This window comes from Oratosquilla oratoria, chromosome 1 (assembly GCF_046742065.1).
Source record: "Oratosquilla oratoria isolate Oo_2021 chromosome 1, ASM4674206v1, whole genome shotgun sequence".
Lineage (NCBI taxonomy): Eukaryota > Metazoa > Arthropoda > Malacostraca > Stomatopoda > Squillidae > Oratosquilla > Oratosquilla oratoria.
Genome location: NC_134777.1, coordinates 69,570,059 through 69,584,466, shown reverse-complemented (window position 1 = coordinate 69,584,466; position 14,408 = coordinate 69,570,059). Strand labels below are relative to the sequence as shown.

Below are 14,408 nucleotides of genomic sequence, written 5' to 3'. Positions count from 1 at the left end.
CACCTTTCGACAACACGTGGTGAACCTGGTAACGCTCTCGAAAGCAACGAAACCACCCAGCACTCACTATGAACTCATGTGAAGCGTATTCTTCACCTGCACGTTCTTTCAACATGTGAAATTAACTTGTAGCCTTACTTTGCACTGCTTGCAACGTCACTTTCACATTTCTTTGCCTATTATCTTCCAACCACATGTATAGCAACTTTTCCATCTCTGCCATAACTGCCGTACGCGATGCCGGTTGCCACAACTATCTTACGTGCTGTGCTGCCAGACATGTACAGTAAACTCATAATAGGCATCTGCTAGATATGGTCGTAAGTACGGGTGGTCGTAACTCGCGTACGTTGTAACTCGGATAGTGACTACATAAAGTGCTGGTGAAAAGAATACTGCCACCAAGTTTTCCCACTTGGATCGTAAGAGGCGAGAAGAAAGGGACGGGGAGAGGGACTAGGCATCCTTCTCCCTGTAGCCCCAAGGGGCAATTACCTAAAATGAAAAGAAAAGGCATAAGGGGTGCTGGCGGGCCTCGGGCCAGCACCCTAAGGTTTGGGTCTTTTAATGTGCGTGGATGTGGTACAGATGAGAGTAAAAGGGAAGAGATAGGTAGTATGTTTGTGAGAAGAAAGTTGGATGTGTTGGCTTTGAGTGAAACTAAGTTGAAAGGGAAGGGTGAGTGTATGTTTGGGAGTGTAAGTGGGAGGTTATCAGGAGTGAAGAGAGGGCGAGGGAGGGAAGGGGTGGCTATTCTAGTAAGTGAGGAGATAGGTAAAGGGGTAGTGGAGTGGAAGGAGGTTTCCTCAAGGATAATGTGGATGAAGGTGAAACTGGGAAAGGAGATGTGGGTCTTTGTAAGTGCATATGGGCCGGGCAGTGAGAAAAGCATGGAAGAAAGGGAGGCCTTTTGGATAGATTTAAATGAGTGCATAGAGGGTTTAGGAAGAAATGTCAATGTAATAGTACTGGGAGACCTTAATGCTAGAGTGGGAAACGGTCCAATCGATGGAGTGGTTGGGAAGTGTGGAGTTCCAGGAAAGAATCGTAGTGGAGAGTTGATGGTGGAAATGTGTCTAGAAAGAGAGTTGATGATAGCAAATACAGTGTTTCGGAAGAAAGTCAAGCATAAGTACACATGGGAGAGGGTGGTGGAGGGAAGGGTGGTAGATAGAGCGCTAATGGATTATGTAGTGGTAAATAGGATTATGATAGGAAGAGTTAAGGATGTACATGTGCTAAGGGGAGAGGGTGGGGGAATATCAGATCATTTTTTGGTGGAAGGTAAGTTGAGAGTGGAGGGTAGATGGAGAAGGAGGAAAGGGACAAAAGGTAGGGAGGTTCTTAGAGTGAACTCCTTGAATGAAAAGGAAAAGGAGAAGGAGTACGAAAAGAAGCTGAAGGAGGAGTGGGAGGGAGTTAAGGATAGAGCAGAGATGGGTGTGGAGGAGGAATGGGGATGGTTCAAGGAGGGAGTCTTAAAGTGTGCAAGGATGGTGTGTGGAACAAGAAGGACAGGGGGAAATAGAAGAAAGGGTAGTGAATGGTGGGATGAGGAAACAAAGAAGGTTGTAGAAGAGAAGAAGCGAGCATTCACAGATTGGTTACAAAAGAGGACAGGGGAGTCATATGAGACGTACAAAGAAAAGAAAAGAGAAGTAAAGCAAAAGGTAAAGGAGGCAAAGAGGAGAGCAGATGTGAAATGGGGTAGGAGTATGACAGAAAATTTTGAAAGTAATAAAAAGATGTTTTGGAAAGAAATTAAGAGAGGAAGAGGAGGCGAATCAAGTAGGGAAGAAAAGGTAAAAGGTACAGATGGAGAGTTGATAATGGAAGAGACGGCAGTGAGGGGAAGATGGGCAGAATATTTTAGGGAGTTGCTGAATGTGAAGGAGGATAGGGAGGGAAAGATAGCTGCAGTGGGAAATACGAAGAAAATGAGAGTGATGAGTGAGGAGAATGGAGGAGAAATAAGGAAGGATGAGGTGAAGGCAGTTGTAAAGATGATGAAAGCAGGTAAGGCACCTGGTCTGGATGGATGTCATGCAGAATGTCTGAAAAAGGGAGGTTCAGTGATGGTGGACTGGTTGGTGAGATTATTTAATGTTTGCTGGAGAGAGGGTAGAGTACCGGAGGACTGGAGTAGTGCCTGTATAGTTCCTCTGTACAAGGGAAAAGGGGACAAGTGTGAATGTAGTAATTTCAGAGGGATTAGCCTGTTGAGTGTAGTAGGGAAGGCTTATGGGAGAATCTTAATTGAGAGGATTAGGAGAGGAACAGAAGGAGTAATTGGTGAGGAACAGTGTGGATTTAGGACGGGTAGAGGTTGTGTAGATCAGATCTTTGTGGTAAGACAGATATGTGAGAAAGCTATAGGAAAGGGGAAGGATGTTTTTTGGGCTTTTATGGATCTGGAAAAGGCTTATGATAGGGTAGACAGAAAGGCACTGTGGGAGGTTATGCAGATTTATGGGATAGGAGGAAAGCTTTTGGGAGCTGTCAAGAGTTTTTATGTGAGTAGTAGAGCATGTGTTAGGATTGGAAATGGAGAGAGTGAGTGGTTTGAAGTAAAGGTGGGACTTCGTCAAGGATGCGTTATGTCGCCCTGGCTGTTCAACTTATACATGGATGGGGTGGTGCGAGAGGTGAATGCTAGGGTAGTGAGTCAGGGATTGGAGATGGTTAAAGAAAATGGAGAAAAGTGGGAGGTGAGCCAGCTGTTGTTTGCAGACGACACTGCGCTTGTGGCAGGGTCAGAGGAGGGATTGAGGAAGCTGGTGGCAGAGTTTGGGAGAGTATGTGATAGAAGAAAGCTAAAGATAAATGTGGGTAAAAGTAAGGTGATGAGATGTACAAGGGGTGAAAGTGGCAGTAGACTGGAAGTGAACATTAAGGGAGAGCGACTGGAGGAAGTGGATAGTTTTAGATACTTGGGTGCAAGTGTAGCAGGAAAAGGTGGAGTGAAGGTGGAGGTAGAATGTAGATTGAGAGAAGCGAGTAAATGCCTTGGTGGTTTGAAGAGTGTAATGAGGAATAGACATTTGGGAATGGATGCGAAGAGGAGACTGTATGAAGGAGTGATTGTGCCAACAGCACTGTATGGGGCAGAAACGTGGAACATAAGAGAAGAAGAGAGAAGGAGTTTGAATGTGTTTGAGATGAGGTGTCTGAGAAGTATGGTGGGGGTTACTAGGCTAGATAGAGTGAGAAATGAGGAAGTGAGGAGGAGAACAGGGGTGAAAAAGGATTTGGGAGATAGGGTTGATGAAAGAATATTAGGATGGTTTGGACACATGGAAAGAATGAGTGAAGAAAGACTAGTAAAAGAGGTATGGAAGGCAGATGTGGAGGGAGTGAACATGAGGGGACGTCCTAGGATGAGGTGGATGGATGGGGTGAAGGGGGCTTTGGGGAAGAGGGGAATGTCTGTTGAGGAAGGAAGGGAGAGGACGGAAGACAGAGGTGAGTGGAGAATGGTTGTATATGGATGATGTTGTGACTACATGAGGAGGAATGGGCGGGGGGGTGGGGGGTGGGGTAGTATGTGTGAGTAATTTTTGACGCAGCCCGAAGGGATTTCTCCCCGTCCTCTCCTTATATGCAAAGGGGGACGGAGAGGGGGGGTCGCCGATTAAATGAAGCGGCCTTGCTGTGGATGTACTGTGTCTTGCGACACTGCTTCTGACCCAGGGCGGTGGGCAGGGTGCAGGGATGACCCGTCATCCAGGAGGTGCTCAGATGAGAGGAAGGGTGGGAGGGGTGTGGAGTGTATTTAGGGATGAAATGGGTGGGAGTGTTTTTATGCCTTTCCCTTTTTGGCTACCTCCCTTGGAAGGGGGAAAAAGCCTTGGTATATGTATGTATGTATGTATAATAAAAAGTGTAGCGATGCTAAAGATAGTAGAGAAAAAGCTTGGAAAAGATGGAAAAAGAGACAAAAAAATAAATAAATAAATAAATGGCAAACATACATTAAACTGAGAAATGAATACGTAGACATACAAAGAGAGGAAAAAAGAAACCATGAAAAAGATATAATAGCAAAATGCAAAGATCAACCTAAACTGTTCTACAGATATGTAAACGACAAACTAAAAGACAAACACGAAATAATAAAACTGTGTGAAGGAAATCAAGAATACACAGAAGATGCAGAAATGGCCGAAGTAATGACCAGACACTTTAAGTCTGTTTTTACAATTGAAAGCTCGCAATTGTGGGATGATAGTCACCAGGAAGGATCCCTTAAAATGGAAGAAATAATGGTGACACAGGAAGAAATAAGGGACCAATTAAAGAAACTCAATGTCAGAAAGTCACATGGGCCACACGGAATAGCGAACTAGATATTAACCCCTTCCATACGGTGCCGCCTACGTAGGCTGCATGAGGAGCAAGTGGATACGCAAGGCTGCCATATCGGCATCTTGATTATATTTATTGTAGTTGTCCCTACGTAACTGACATAAACTAAACTGGCTTCATCACATTTTCTATGGTTATCAAAATTCACGGGTGAAAGAGAGAATGATCAATATAAGCGGTGACTATTTTTTATGATGCGAGTATTATGATGCAACATCGTACGTCTGGCAGCTAATGCTGCCCGCGAGATTTTGGCCTGGAGTGAAGTGGTTAAAAGAATGCATAGACAAACTCACAGACAAATACACAAGATAATTGGCTTCTCACTCAAAGAAGGAAAAGTACCACAAGACTGGAAGAATGCTAATATTGTAGCAATATATAAGGGAGGAAATAAAGAAAATCCAACAAATTATAGACCAGTATCCCTTACAAGCACAATTGCAAAAATATGCGAAAGAGTTATTAAAAACAAATGGACTAAACACTTGGAAAAGAACAAAATATCAAACCCCAACCAATTTGGATTTAGTAATGGAAGATCATGTACTACAAATTTAGTATGCTTTTAGTATGCCGCAAGACACAGCACATCCACAGCAAGGCCACTTCATTAAATTGGCGACCCCCCCTCTCCGTCCCCCCATGCATAAAAGGAGAAGACGGGGAGAAATCCCTTCAGGCTGCGTCAAATTTTGCTCACACATACTACCTCACCCCCCATCCCCCTGCCCATTCCACCTCATGCATCACATCATCATCCATATACAACCATTCTCCATTCACCCGTCTTCTGTCCTCTCCCATCCTTCCTCAACAGACATTCCCCTCTTCCCCAAAGCCCCCTTCACCCCATCCATCCACCTCATCCTAGGACTTCCCCTCATGTTCACTCCCTCCACATCTACCTTCCATACCACTTTCTCTTCCCTGCTCAAGATTTTATTATGTAACTATCTATATACCGAGGGCTTTTCCCCCATTACAAGGGAGGTAGTCAAGTCAAAAAGCATGTACCCACTCCCACCCATTCCACTACCCTTTCTTCCCTCTCAACTTAGCTCCTCATGGATGATGGGATATCCCTGTATCCTGCCCACTACCCCCCTGGGTCAGAAGCAATGCAGCAAAACAGAGTACATCCACAGCAAGGCCACATAATTTAATTGGCAACCCCCCTCCCCCAATCTACATCCCATCATGTAGAAAAAGAGATGACAGGGAGAAATCCCTTCTAGCTGCATCAAAATATCATTCACACATAACAACTCCCCAACAACTCCCTCACTCCCTTGCATCACAGTATCATCTATACACAGCCATTCTCCTCTCACCTCTATCTCCTGCCTTCTCCCTTCCTTGTTCAAGACATTCCTCCCTTGCTCATTCCACTGTCTTCCCCTTTTGCTTGATTATGTAACTATAAAACAAAATGCCTATTCCTCCTTATAAGGGAGGTAACCAGCCAAGATGTGCATCCATCTTTCACCTATCTCCATCCTACACCCATTTGTTTTCTCTTTTATCTTAATTCCTTAGGATCTATGATAGGCACCCACACGAAGTGGTCCAGCAAGATGGAGAGCAAAACTACCCACTCTCAAAAACCATAAACTCCCTCACCTCCATTCTACAGGGATTCAAAACCCACATGGGAAAGGTAAACTAAATACATTACATACTCTTTTGATTCCAAAATTGAGTGATGATCTACTAAGCCTCCGGGGCTTACCTTGGGCTCCTTGTTGGTGGACGGGCTAATTTCTTGGACCGTGGTTGGGATGCAGGAAGGGAAGGAGGGCGTCGCTTCCTCAGTATTTGTGAGGGAAAGCATGTGGCGGTACGTGCTTAGGAATGGGGAGGCAGCCAGCGGGGAGTTGGTCAGGTCAGTGGTGGTGGTCTCAAAGAGCTGCAGGGTGGGGGTGAGGCCCGACTCTGCAAGCATGGCACTTGTGTCGCTGCTCTCGGGCTTGACAGGTAACTGACTTGGAGCACTTACTTCACTGGACGGCACTTCGTTCTTAATTTTGGCATTGGGGATCGGCTGTAAAAGCAACGAGATGTTATGAGATGTTGAGTAAAAACTTGTGACAAAAAACAAAAGGCTGGTTGATGGATAACAATACAGCAAGCATGCTGAGATGTGTTAAAAAAAAAAATCAGACCTTTAGAAAATTATATTGGGAGATGGCGAAATAGATGGATGGATATAAATTAGATACATACATATCTGTGCTGTATCTTGCTGCACTGCTTCTGACCCATGGCAATGGGCAGAAGATAGGAATGACCTTTCATCCATGAGGAGCTAAGATGAGAGGAAAACAAGGGTGGTGGGTGAGAGTGGAATAGGTAAGCATGAGTGCATGACTTGGCTACTTCCCTATGGGGGGAAAACCATTGGTACATAGAAAGACACACATTCTGTATACTTAATGGCCTTTTCCCCTTTCTATAGGATATCTAAATCAAAGTCTACAACCACCCCACACCCATCCAAAAACCCATTCACTGTTCCTCTCATCTTGGCACCTCACATTGCTTGGGTCAGGGGCAATGCAGCAAGACTTAGCATTTTCAGAGTAGAGCCATAATCTTCAATACATCCTATAATGACTGTCAAATCTATAATATCTATCAATCTATATACCAAAGGCTTCTTCCCCCTTATAAGGGAGGTAGCTAAGTCAAAGGCATGCACCCACTCCCATCCATCACCCTTGCTTCCCTCTCATTTTTGCTCTTTATGGATGAAAGGTCATCCCTGTCTCCTGCCTTCTCTAAATCCATGGAAACCCAAAATATCTTTACATTTGCCAAAAACTACATCTATCTATTATCTATACACCAAGGGTTTTTTTTCCCTTACAAGGGAGGTAGCTAAAGTCAATTGGCATAATTCCATTCCCACCCATTCCACTTCCAATCACCCCCCCTCCCTTCCTCTCATCTTGGCTCCTCATGGATAACAGGCCATCCTTCCATCTCACCCACTGCCCTGGGTCAGAGGCAATGCAGCATGGCACAGCACATCCACAGCATTCATTTAATCGGTGACGCCACCCCACTCTTGGATGTCAGGTCATCCTTGCATCTCACCCATTGCCCTGGGTTAGAAGCAATGTAGCAAGAGACAGGACGTCCACAGGAAGCTGCTTCATTTAATTGGTGAGCCCCCTCTCTATCCCCTCATGCAGAAACATTGAAGAAGGGGAGAAATCCCTTTGGGCTGCATCAAAATATCATTCCCACATAACCATAACCCTCCCATCCCCAACCCACTTCCTTCCATTCATCACAGTATCATCCATATACGTTACCCTTCTCCATTCACCCCTATCTTCTGTCTTCTCCCTTCCTTCCTCAATAGACATCCCCCTCTTGTTCAATACCCCTTTCATCACATTCATTCATCTCATCCTCGATCACTCCCTCCATCTCTGCCTTCCACACTTCTTTTACTAATCTTTCTTCATTCATTCTCTCCATGTGTCCCAAACATCCCAATACTCTTTCATCAATCTGATCTTCCATCTCCTTTTCCACCTCTGCACTCCTTCCCATTTCTCATTCTATCCAACCTCATACCCCTACTATACGTCTCAGATATTTCAACTCAAACACATAACTCTTCCTCTCTTATGTTGCACGTCTCTGCCATATACAGTGCTGTCGGCACAATCACTCCTTCATACAATCTCCTCTTAGCATCTCTTCCCGAATGTCTATTTCTCATTACACTTTTCAATCCCCTAAGGCACTTACTTGCTTCTCTCAATCTACCTCCACTCCTCCCTTTCCTGCCATATGTCACCCCAAGTGCCTAAAGCTATCCACTCCTCCAGCCTCTCTCCTTTATGACTCTCACTCAAATTGCTGCCATTCTCTCCCCTTGTATATCTCATCACCTTACTTTAACCCACATTTACCTTCAACTTTCTCCTCTCACATACTTTCCCAAGCACCATTACTAACTCCCATAAGTCCATCCTCTGATACTACCACAAGCACAGTGTTGTTAGTAAACAACAACTGGCTTACCTCCCACTGTCCTCCATTTCCTTCAACTGTTGTTAGTAAACAACAACTGGCTTACCTCCCACTGTCCTCCATTTTCTTCAACTATCTCCAATCCCCTGTCCATTACCCTTGCATTTACCTCCTGCACTGCTCCATCCATGTACATATTGAACAGCCATGGTGACATAACACATTCCTGGTGCAGTCATACCTTTGCCTGAAACCACTTGCTCTCTCCATTTCTAATTCTAACTTTTGACTGCCCTTAACAGCTTTCCTCTGATCCCATACATCTGATCCCATAGCAGGAGCATAATTAACAAAATTGATTTGCTGCGAGGTAAAGCATGCGTAGGAAATTTCAATATTATGGCTATTACTGAATCCTGGATCAACATGGCTGATAAACATTTCCTTCCGGAAATCGAAATAGAAGGATATAAGTTTTTTCATAAGGATAGGGTCAGCAGGAATGGGGGAGGTGTAGCACTTTTCGTTAAAAATTCATTAAACTGTATTAATCAACAATTTAGGATGGTTTGGACACATGGAAAGAATGAGTGAAGAAAGACTAGTAAAAGAGGTATGGAAGGCAGATGTGGAGGGAGTGAACATGAGGGGACGTCCTAGGATGAGGTGGATGGATGGGGTGAAGGGGGCTTTGGGGAAGAGGGGAATGTCTGTTGAGGAAGGAAGGGAGAGGACGGAAGACAGAGGTGAGTGGAGAATGGTTGTACAGTCGTACCTCGGTACTCGACCGCCTCTATACTCGACCAAAAAATTCGAGTAGAAAATGCATCGGACCTCGAACAGATTTTCGGTACTCGACTAGCTCGAACAGCGGGTAAGCGTCAGTTCGACTCAGACCGCCAGCGGAGTAAGACGTACGCAGTTTGTTCGAGTATTTCTTCCCAGATTTAAACTTTTTCGTGTTGCTCTAGCCCTTAATAATGGGTCCAAAGAAAGACAGTGATAAGGGGAAAATTGGTTTCGGTGTTCGAACAAATCGGTGCTCGACCACCACCTCAGAACGGATTATGGTCGAGTACCGAGGTACGACTGTATATGGATGATGTTGTGATTGCATGAGGAGGAATGGGTAGTGGGGTAGTATGTGTGAGTAAATTTTGACGCAGCCCGAAGGGATTTCTCCCCGTCCTCTCCTTATATGCAAGGGGGGACGGAGAGGGGGGGTCGCCGATTAAATGAAGCGGCCTTGCTGTGTATGTGCTGTGTCTTGCGACACTGCTTCTGACCCAGGGCGGTGGGCAGGGTGCAGGGATGACCCGTCATCCAGGAGGTGCTCAGATGAGAGGGAGGGTGGGAGGGGTGTGGAGTGTATTTAGGGATGAAATGGGTGGGAGTGTTTTTATGCCTTTCCCTTTTTGACTACCTCCCTTGGAAGGGGGAAAAAGCCTTGGTATATGTATGTATATGTATGTATCAACAATTTGATTAAGGAAGAGGACTGTACGGAATCTATTTGGGTAGAGATTAAAGGCAAGAATAAGAAAGTTATTATTGGCGTCTTGTATAGACCTAACCTCAGCATTGAGCAGACTGATTCCCTGATTCATGAAATTCACAGTGTTCCAGTACAAAAACATTGTGATCATGGGAGATTTTAACTATAGAAACATTGACTGGGAAACTTTAATAGATCATGAAGCGAAGAAATTCCTAGATGTGGTGCAGGATAATTTCCTAGATGTGGTGCAGGATAATTTCCTAAAACAAGTGATTACCGCCTACGAGGGGACAAAATACCCTGGACTTAATTCTAACAAATAATGAGCACCAAATTAGCAGCATAATAGTGGGAGAAAGTCTAGGCTTTAGCGATCATCAAGAAATAAGATTTAATGTTATTTGGGAAAAATTAAAAAGTACGAATAACGTTCAAGTACCAGACTTCAGGAAAGCAAACTTTGACAATATAAAAACCTATTTGAAATTGAATACAAAAAGCCAGGCGGACGTTTCAGACATTCTCGATTCTTGTTGCGGGGCTCGTAGTCAGGTCTGGGTCATGGAGGGTAATATGCATACCTTAGGTCAGGTCATTTGGGGGCGAGGTCAGGTCAGAAATTTAGAAGAAATGTATAACAATCTAACTGATCTAATAATTAATGCACAAAACACATTTATCCCCCTAAAGTCAATACGGAAAAATAGTAATACTCCCAAATGGATGACGGACAGATTGAAACATGAGATCGGAATGAAAAGAGGACTTTACGTAAAAATGAAAAACGGGGAATCACACCTTAGATCAAGATATAACAAAATGGCAAAGCTGGTTAAAAGGAATACACGTTCAGCGAAACGTAATTATGAAATCAAGGTTGCCAGTCAGCAAAATCCAACCCAAAGGGTTTCTTTCACCTCTATAGAACAAAAAATAAAGGAAGAATAGGACCAATTAAAAACGATGAAAATGTCATGATAGAATCGGAAGAAAAAATGAGTGAGGAGTTTAACAATTATTTTCTAACGGTGTTTACTAATGAGAGGTTAGATAAAGTACCTAACTGCGATCCATTTTTCAGAGGGGATGAAGAAAGTAGTCTAACTAATATCAGCATTAGTAAAGAAGAAGTATTCAAGCAGATTGACAGACTTAAAGCTACAAAATCTCCGGGTCCGGACGAAATTTTTCCAAGAATGCTTAAAGAGTGTAAATTTGAAATCTGTGACCAGTTAACTGAAATATTCAATAAATCGGTAGACATTGGTTCTGTTCCAACTGCTTGGAGGCAGGTAAACGTTGTTCCTGTTTTTAAGAAGCGAGATAGATCGTCTATATGCAACTACAGGCCAATCAGTTTGACATCGATTATAGGAAAAATGCTTGAATCAATAATAGTAAATAGACTCAGAGAACACATTGAAGGGCATAATTTAATTCATGATTCACAGCATGGTTTCTCCAAGGGTAAGTCATGTGTGACTAATCTTCTATCCTTTTACACTAAAGTATATAAGGCGTCAGACAACAATGAAAATTACAATGTTATTTACCTTGACTTTAGCAAAGCGTTCGACAAAGTGCCACACCAGAGACTACTAAATAAAATCAAAGCCCATGGCATAGGAGGAAAAGTGTTAGAATGGATTAGAGCTTGGATTAGTAACAGAAAACAGCGGGTCACCATAAATGGAATAAAATCTAGGTGGATCAATGTTAGTAGCGGGGTCCCCCAGGGCTCGGTTTTGGGTCCCTTGATGTTCATTATGTATATAAACGACTTAGACGATGGGTTAAATAGTGATGTTAGTAAGTTTGCAGACGAAACTAAAATAGGACGCCTAATTAGGTCAGGAGACGATGCCCAGATTCTGCAGGATGATCTTAATAAACTGTTAACATGGTCGGTGAAATGGCAAATGAACTTCAATATCTCTAAGTGTAGCGTGTTAAACGTAGGGCTACACAACCCCGAAAATAGATACAACTTAGATAACACGTTTTTAGATAAATCTGAGTGCAGAGGTAATTATTAACCACTTCAGTACGGGACTTAAATCTCGCAGGCAGCAGCCAATGCCAGCCGTATGACGTGTCGTAATAATACTTGCATCATAAAATATAGTCACCGCTTATATCGATCGTTCTCTCTTTCACACGCGAATTTTGAAAACCACAGAGAATGGGATTCAGGGCGCATTTGGGAGAATGTAAAAACACAGGGGCGACTACAATAAATATAATCAAGACGCCGATATGGCAGCGTCGCGAATCCACTTGCTCCTCATGACGCCTACGTGTGCGGCACTGTATGGAAGGGGTTAAACTCTATCTAGCAATAGTTAGACCCATCCTTGACTATGCGGTACAGTTTTGGTCTCCGTCCTACAGAATGGACGTAAATTCACTAGAATCAGTACAGAGAAGAATGACCAAAATGATACAAGGACTCGGAAATTTGCCTTACGAAGAGAGGCTTAGGCACCTAAACTTACACTATCTGGAAAGACGCAGAGTGCGGGGTGATCTAATAGAAGTGTTCAAGTGGATCAAAGGCTATAACAAGGGTGATGCAAACAAGGTCATCATAATAAAACAACAGGGCAGGACTCGCAGTAATGGACAAATTTAGATTTAAGAAGGAAATAGGCAAGAATTGGTTTACTAATAGGGTGGTCGATGAATGGAATAAACTTAGTAACCATGTAGTAAGCGCTGAAACTATCAGTTGTTTTAAAAAACGATTAGACAACTTTATGGATGGGGATGACAGGTGGTGATGGATATGGAGCTGCCTAGTGTAGGCCTTATGGTCTTTTGCAGTCTCCTTTATTCTTATGTTCTTATGTCTGCAATACCTCCCACAGTGCCTTCCTGTCCACCCTGTCATAAACCTTTTCTAAATCCATAAAGGACCAAAAAACATCTTTACCCTTTGCTAAATTTTTCTCATATATGTCTTACTACAAAAGTCTGATCCATACAACCCCTAACTTTCCTAAACCTACACTGTTCCTCACCAATTACTCACTGTTCCTCTCCTAATCCTCTCAATCAAAACCCTCCTGTAAGCCTTCCCAAATACACTAAACAAACTAATCCCTTTGAAACTATTACACTCACACTTGTCCCCCTTTTCCTTGTAAAGCAGAACTGTACAGGCACTCTATAAGTCCTCAGACACTCTACCCTCCCTTAGACACACATTAAACATCACTAGCCAGTCCATCATCACTGTACCTCCCTTTTTTAGACACTCCGCATGACACCCATCTAATCCACGTGACTTACCTGTTCTCACCAATTTTAATAACTGCTTGCACCTCATCTTGTACGGGGGAAAAAAGCCCTTGGTATATGTACGTACCTCATCTTTTCTCATTTCTTCTCTAATTTCCTCACCTATCATTGTCATTTTCTTAGTGTCTTCCATTGCAACCACTGTTCCCTCCCTATCATCCTCCACATTTAGCAACACTCAAAAAATACTCTCCTTATCTTTCCTTTACTGCCACCTCTTCTGTTATCATCCCTCTATCTGCATCTTTTAACTTTTTTCTACTTGATATGTCTCCCCTTCCTCTTTTAATTTCATTCCAAAATATTTTTTATTACTTTCAAAATGTTGTCATACTTTTACCCCTTTTTACATTTGCCCTCCTTTATCTTATGTCTTGCTTCTATTTTTTTGTTTGTACCTCTTTCTTTGTCCTATTTTGCAACCAGTCCCTCAATGCTCATTTCTTCACTTCATCCTCCCACCACTCACTACCCACCCCCATTCCTACCTCTACTCTATCTTTCACCTCCTCCCACACTTCTCTCATCTTCTTGTACTCCTCCTTTCCATTTAAACAGTTTACTCTAAGTGCCCCCCTACCTTCTGTCCTTCTCCTTTTTCTCCATCTATCCTGCACTTTCAACTTACCTTCCACCAAAAAATTATCTGATATTCCACAACTCTCTCCCCTTAGAACATGGACATCCAAAACTCTTCCTACTCTTCTCCTGGATATTACTACATAGTCCATTAACCACTTCAGTATGACTCCAATTCTTGTGTGCAGCACTGGCTGCCATATGTAATTTGCATCACACCACTTGCATTATAAAATATAAAGTCACTGCTGTATTACTTGTGCCCTTTTACTGAGTAATAATACATACATATACCAAAGGCTTTTTCCCCCTTACAAGGGAGGTAGCCAAAAAACAAGGGCATAAGAACCATTCCCACCCATTCCATCCCTAATACACTCCACTCCCCTCCACCCTCCCTCTTATCTTGGCACCTCCTGGATGATGGGTCATCCCTGCATCTTGTCCACTGCCCTGGGTCAGAAGCAGTGTCAGACTTAAGACACAGCACATCCACAGCAAGACACATCTTGTCCACTACCCTCTCCAATGTATACTTCTGCTCAACTTTTTTCTAAACTCTGTGTTAGCTATCAACTCTCTGAATACATCTCCACCATCAACTCCCCACTACAAAATTTTCCTGACACTCCATCTACTGGTTCATCCCCTCCTCTAGCATCTAGATCTCCCAATA

General features: G+C 43.3%; 1 protein-coding gene across 6 annotated transcripts in view; it reads right to left on the bottom strand.

Moving 5' to 3' along the window:
• Positions 1 to 14,408, bottom strand: part of LOC143035540 (uncharacterized) — a 64,488-nt gene that overhangs the window by 28,248 nt on the left and 21,832 nt on the right. For 5 of the 6 annotated variants that reach the window (XM_076202573.1, XM_076202517.1, XM_076202660.1 and 2 more), the window contains one exon: positions 6,098 to 6,409. The exons of the other annotated variant lie outside the window; for it this stretch is intronic. In XM_076202573.1, the coding sequence (XP_076058688.1) occupies positions 6,098 to 6,409 (312 nt within the window). The remainder of the gene's footprint in view (positions 1 to 6,097; positions 6,410 to 14,408) is intronic. 6 annotated transcript variants of the gene reach the window in all.